This window comes from Manduca sexta, chromosome 20 (genome assembly GCF_014839805.1).
Source record: "Manduca sexta isolate Smith_Timp_Sample1 chromosome 20, JHU_Msex_v1.0, whole genome shotgun sequence".
NCBI classification, from domain to species: domain Eukaryota; kingdom Metazoa; phylum Arthropoda; class Insecta; order Lepidoptera; family Sphingidae; genus Manduca; species Manduca sexta.
In genome coordinates, this window is record NC_051134.1 from 10,798,244 (window position 1) to 10,804,983 (window position 6,740).

The 6,740-nt window shown below is 34.0% G+C and overlaps 1 protein-coding gene across 1 annotated transcript; it reads left to right on the forward strand.

The window, feature by feature from the left end:
• The first annotated feature begins 437 nt into the window (after positions 1-437).
• LOC115440694 lies at positions 438-6,437 on the forward strand. The gene is made up of 6 exons (XM_030165108.2): positions 438-1,137; positions 1,477-1,528; positions 3,268-3,359; positions 3,744-3,830; positions 4,120-4,220; positions 5,045-6,437. The coding sequence occupies exons 1-6, from the start codon at positions 1,111-1,113 to the stop codon at positions 5,220-5,222; spliced, it is 537 nt and encodes a 178-aa protein (XP_030020968.1). The 5' UTR covers positions 438-1,110; the 3' UTR covers positions 5,223-6,437.
• Positions 6,438-6,740: the final 303 nt, after the last annotated feature.

Consider the following 6,740-nt stretch of genomic DNA (forward strand, 5'->3'; position numbering starts at 1 on the left):
CCTTATTAAGAGGCAAGACGGCGGGTTTTCACTTAAAGCTGATCGAGTAAATTTGTGTTTTAACTAAGCATAGCTTTACGAATTTTTTATAAGTAAGACTGTATATTAGCGGACACATAGAGCAATGAGACGGGGCTCAAGATGTATGCGTACTGCGTAGATTACTTCGTTCTTATTTATCCGTTTATTATCGTACTAGCGACCCACCCCGGCTTCGCACGGGTGCATTGCTGATACTAAATACACCACAGAAAAACTGTGAACGTTGTACTTATATAAAAACATAGCGGCCCGCTCTGGCCTCGCACGGGTATAACATAACAAAATAACAGTATTTCTCCACTATTTAATGGATTTTATTATTATACATATAAACCTTCCTCTTGAATCATTCTATCTATTAAAAAAACCGCATCAAAATCCGTTGCGTAGTTTTAAAGATTTAAGCATACATAGGGACAGAGAAAGCGACTTTGTTTTATACTATTTAGTGATACTGCTATGCCTAACCTAATTAACGAGTTATTATTTATTTACTTAGCACTCCATATACAAATGTATACAGGCGGAGTTAATGCTATAGACATTCTCTACCAGTCAGTGGTTCCATTCTCTACCAGGTGAAGGTTCCATATAGCCCGATTCCCGTCGGCTTCCCTTTCATAATTATGTAAAATCGAATTATCATTAGCACAATTTGCACACCACATTCATGCGTATTAGTATGTAAGTTTATGACATGTCGGGTTCTATTTCGAAAAATTTCATCCTTTGCCACTACTACCAGTCAACCTTAGGGTGGTGCAGATGTAATCATGGCAGGTGCATGACAGTAAAGTATTACTTTTGGAATAACTAGTCGAATCACTCATCGTGTGGACATTGACCGAGCCTTAAATGACAATTAGACAGTCGCTTCGAACAATATCTACGTCATACATTGTGTATACTGATGTAATTGCTTACCTCACGGGTATGACACAATAAATGTTACAAACATGAAGGAAAATACTATAAAATACTGAAAGCAATCCTTTAGTCCCATACATCATTTTGAATTCGTACGTAGTGGAGTGAACATTTTTGAGGAGGGTAGAAGAAATCGCCATCATGAGTCAACTAAATTTCGCCCTTATTGTGAGTATTTTTTTTATTATTATAAAATATAGTCTGTTTGGTAATCGAGAGGGCAGTTAGTCAAAAATGGCCTTTTTATTACTGATTTGAAATCTACGATAGACGAACTTTCTTTCTATCCAGGTTTCATACATCTATTTAAATTAGAAATGCATTTTTACCGACTTAAAATAGGAGGAGATTCTCAATTCGACTGTATTTTCTTTTTTTTTGTTACCTCAGAACTTTTGACTGGGTGAACTGATTGATGATTCTTTTCTTATTTGATAAACAACAGTTTCTTTTAATAATGTTCTTCGCTACAAACATGGATTGAAACAATTAACACTTAACTTTCAGGCTACTCTCCTAGCAGCATTCTCCTGCAAAGCGCATCCCACCATAGAATCAGGTAATTACCATTACTAATATCTTTATATTTAATACTTCTTATTTTAATGTAGGTACTTAAAATATACAGCGATGAGAATTATTTAATGATGAATATAAAGATTAATATATTTATTTTGTAAATCATAAGTGACAATAAATCTGTACAAGATCATCAGTTTAAAAAAAAGCGTACAAAAATTATATTTAGCGCTAAATAAACCTTATGTACTTACAATAAATACATAAAGTTTCAATTATATTATTTTCTATATTACGTATTATCCATTGCATGAAACCGATAATACGACTTTAATTTCATAGGGGAATAGGGCTATAGAACCATAAAAATAATTATCAAATAATGACGATTAACTTTTTGTAAAATAATTTTATTTTATATATTTTTATCGGATCGCCGGTGGGTGCATTAAGAATAAAAGAAGGCAAAAACTTAAATCAAACTACCCAGTTACAGGCAACCACAACTAACATAAATAATTTATATTAAAGGTTTACACAGTATTATTTAAGAAATTATTACTATTATTACATTACTAATTAATTATTGATATACAGCCGTTTTCAATAAACGATACCAATCTCAATCTTCAATCCGATTCTGAGAGCAAACCAATCAAAATAGCCCATTTGTAAGCATGTCAAAAAAACCTTTGTTCTAATTGGTACGTTTTTTAGATAAGCCGAATTGGGATCGTTTATTTAAAATTGCGGATAATCACTAAATAATTAAGAAAATTGGTTAATTTATTATCTAGGTATCTTGAATTGCACATTCTTTATGAAAAATTAAACTATCAATGTTTATTTGAATATTTTGTTAATATTGCTTACTTTCCTGATATACTATTCGTAAATATTTTTTTTTCGTGTTATGTTACTTTATTATTATTTTTATGATTACTAATTACAAGACCTAGCCATATAATATTTGAAATTAAAGTCGTATTGTCAGCTTCACCTTATATTTACCTGGTTGAGTCATTCTAATAAATTATTTTCATTACTCCGTGAGTGTGTATCGCAGCATTAGAATTATATTGATGCAAGTGCAAAAAAACATTAAATTTACTTACTATTACTTTCGGCAATTACATGAAAATTCATGCTGCATTCGAGAGTTTGTTACTTTTTAAATATTGTAGATTATAAAGTCAATTTATCGGTCTCTTGCACTTGAGTCATTGTTATTCTAAAGGTGCGATATATTTAGGTACAGGATGCGTCATTTCTAGAATGTAATTTATTACTGGATGGGAATTTGTTTTCGGTTTTCTCAGGACTGCATTATTTCCCATGAACATTAAATGTCTGGCGGAAAGTAGAAAAACCCAGGAACGTATACCGCGTCATGAACACAACCGAACTCTAATAGCCTATAGTAAGAATTACGTCTTTTTCTAATTATTTCAGTTAGAGAGAGAAAGATAGAGTACAATATGACAACAACCAATATTGTCAACGGTTAAAATCAGAGATTCCCATATTTTTTTTCTCAAAGACCCTTTTCAAAATTTTGCTGGTTCTCGTGGACCATTTTTGTTTTTTTTAGGGTTCGCAGAAAAAGTGCATTACAACTACTGCCCAGTCATCGCGGGGGATTATGTTGGGGTCGCCGTACCTCTCTTTTTAATTTGATTTCGGTATACTGGAGAAAGTCTTATGAGGGCGTGGTTAGGTGCAAAAGCTGTAGGTAGTTATATAACCCATAATAGTATATAATTAAAATATATTTTACAGAAATGCCAGCCGAATGCAGTGGGCAATACATGTGCCATGTCAAAAGCCAGTATTATCCAGAGGAAGCAATCGAAGAACTACTAAAAAACTTCGTAAGAAATAACTACAATTCGCGGTCTTGGAATTTACTGACATAATATAGTTTAAAAAAATTCCTATGTTCTTTGAAATTCAAACTTTTTCCGTAAGGGGCCGCTTAAGTATTACGTAACGCAATTTTTTAAGACTTTTGAAGGCCCGTAACAAATACCATCAAAATTTGTTCAGCGGCTTAAAATCGAAACGGACAAAGTTTCTTTCGCATTATCAACTTAATTGATTAGCCTTGCATTGTATTTGCAACATGTTGAAGATGATCTATTTGCTCGCCTGAAACAGCCATCTAATTATATTATACAAATGACGATGAACGTGCAAGGAGCTGTTAAGCAAATATGCCAGCTAGTAATGTATTCCCCGCTTAACCCTGTTTCCAGGATGTTTTATACGAGGAAGAGACCACCGTCAAGGAGCGAGACGGCGAGGACTACGAATTTAACGAACCGTGCGATGCTGACCGCAATGTTAGTATAATTCTTTATTGATAAATTAAGGAGTGTTAAAACCACCATATTGGCATACGTAGGGGCAGATATACTTCTCTAAAGTACGGCTTACATCAGTCACGCTATCCGAACATCGGTCTTTTTTTTTGCAAAAAACATGATGTATTTGTAAAATGTACGTAGATATTGTGACTTTTCGGACGACAAACACCTCAGTCCCCTCCTCCCCCCCCTAATATAAAAAACCTCGATAAATTCGGAATAATTGTTTTATTACAACTATATCCAGCGTTAATGATTGTTTCAGATGTTCCCAATTTACGAAATTATCGACGAAAATGATGACTTACGATATGTGGTGCAGTCGGAGAGCAAGTTTAAACAAATCATTAGAACCGAAGTATGCAAGTTAGTATTACTGCCAAATTATTTAAACTATTGTCTGCCGCCACGCCAAAGAAAGAATTAACAGCCATTTGCATTTTATAGTTCAGTGGAGTGAAACAGGGGTGTGGACCTCGGTGGCGTAGTTATCACGGTACGACTGCAATGCTGACGTCTTGGGTTCGATTCCCGAGTCGGGCAAAATGGTATTTTCTCATCTGGCTCGCCCCATGCTCGCCAGATGCGCCAATTGCCAATCCCTTCGGGGTTAAAAAGCGTTGTATGTGAAGTAAATCGGAATGAAAAGCTATATCAATAGTGCGAAAATGCTAACTATTGTAATCGGGTACACAAAAATGGTCTCCAGAATTGATTTTATGACACACAAGTGTTGTTTGACGTCGCTTGATTAAAATTTGTGATACCGTCAAGAATCTTGAAATATTTTTTTATAGATACACGTCATGTTCCACTAATTACAGAGACGAGCAGCAAGTTCATAGATTTAATGATATTGTACGATTTATTTTCCTTTTTTTGTTTAAAATGCTTACAAGAGTATTTGTATTGTATATATATTAGTTATTATGTATTAAACTTCAAAACTACTGGGCTGATATGGACAGAATTAGTCCATGTCTTGATTAACATGTAGGGTACTTTTTACTCGGAAAATGTGGCGCTTTTTCACGCAAAAGTTGTACGCAAGCAAATCCGCGAACAACAGCTAATAGTAAAATAAAATACATAGTTAATAATCTTGAAATATACGACAGGGTTAGCAGTAAATAAATATAAAAATCAAATATAAATAACCAGGTCATAATCAATAAGATATTTATTTTCAGGCACACAAAACCGTCACGACGTTACATACCAAATGTAAGTGAGGAACACAATCTAACATGTGAACACAAATATATCGACTACATGTTTCTTGTACTAAGTCCGAATCAGACGTATTTTGAAACGGCTAGGATGAAGGGCGGAGTGCCCGTCTGCTGTTCGTGCCAGATGGGAAATTGATCTCAGGAAATAGTAGTACAAAGGATTGGGCACGGAAGCTCAACTACCATCATAAAAGACCTAATCCTCGTCGGGCAAACAGCTAGGTATATCCACGCACCTGATGCGTAACGAAAAGTGCCTTTATTTTAGAGCCAAAATGTACAAAATTGTAATATACTCATCAACAATCTCTAGAAACGTAAACAAATACTACCCACTCTTTATACACCTATGTCGCAGTTATATTGGCAAAGCCTTGATACCACAATTTCACCAGTCATTAAATCACTAAAACCAAGCCGTTAAATTGTAAGAAATGAAATCGATTGACAATCTAACGTTTCATTGTAATGTGACTAGTGAAATTTCTTTGACAATATGCGACATATATAATTAGATTTTTTTTGCCATTTTATCTAATCATAACACCATCGATGAATTGGTTCAGTTTCATCAAAAGTATTTTTTATACAATTTTTGAACAGCAACCGTTCGGTTTTCAAATGTCTGTAGAACGTTAACGTTTAACGAACTTTTAATTCGTGTATAAAGAGTTACTGTTAGTGGGCACAAGTGACTTGTTAGTTTTCCTTTTACTATAATAGTATAACTATTACTACTATAAAAATCGATATAATATATGTACTACGTACTAGATTTTGCGTTCCGAACATTCACTGTGTTCAACTGAATTGAACTGCAGTCCATTCAAACTGACATTTAGTATGGTTAATATTGGCAAACTGTGATTGTGTACGGAGTGACGCTCATGATATAAGAACTCGAGTCTAAGTGTAAACCCTGGATTTGAATAAAAAATATTAGTCTAAGAAATAAAAATATTTGTTATCCAAGTAAATAAATAGGTTATAACAGTGACGGTTGCCATTTCAGTTCAGATTTTGAACAAATAGTTTATATGGACGTTCGTGTCTATAGAATATACGTCAATGTTAAAAATACTCGCCGATCAACTCTCGATCAATCGTGTTTCTGAACGCCACTCCATCTGTCATTTCACATTGCCGCTGTCGTACCTACTTATAAAAATATATTGTTCACATTTCTGGGACTAACTAATAAATATAAGTGCCATATTTTTTGTCTATACCATAGATATAAATTAAGTTTACCTCAATCTATATGTGTGATAAAAACTCCATAATTGTTACGCTTCAACAATTTATTTTAACGTATGGAAATATATTATTCAATTAAATTTACTATTTATTACGATAATTGTTTTCATTATCCCTTATTTTCGTGCCTTGAACGTTGTGGACGAAGGAATAGATGCCCCATCACATGCTTCGAAATATAAATGGTCAAGAATAGAAAAATTGGTGCACTAGTTCCGCCTCCGCCTACCCCTTCGTGGACAAAAAGGCGTGAGTGTATGGGGTATAGAAGATGACCATAATCTGTGAATGCGAGTCAGAGATGCTTTCAACAATTAAGAGGTCTAATAAAAACATTTTTGTAGCTACAACGAATAGGGTAGTCTCTACTATCGCATGTTAAAAACACCCTGTATAT

What these genes read in the sequence shown, in the direction of transcription:
- LOC115440694 (XM_030165108.2), top strand. Translation starts at nt 1,111, where the DNA reads ATGAGTCAACTAAATTTCGCCCTTATT. An exon ending in AAGAACTACTAAAAAACTTC is followed by an intron (nt 3,360 to 3,743) that starts GTAAGAAATAAC and finishes CCCTGTTTCCAG; the next exon opens with GATGTTTTATACGAGGAAGA. An exon ending in CGTGCGATGCTGACCGCAAT is followed by an intron (nt 3,831 to 4,119) that starts GTTAGTATAATT and finishes TGATTGTTTCAG; the next exon opens with ATGTTCCCAATTTACGAAAT.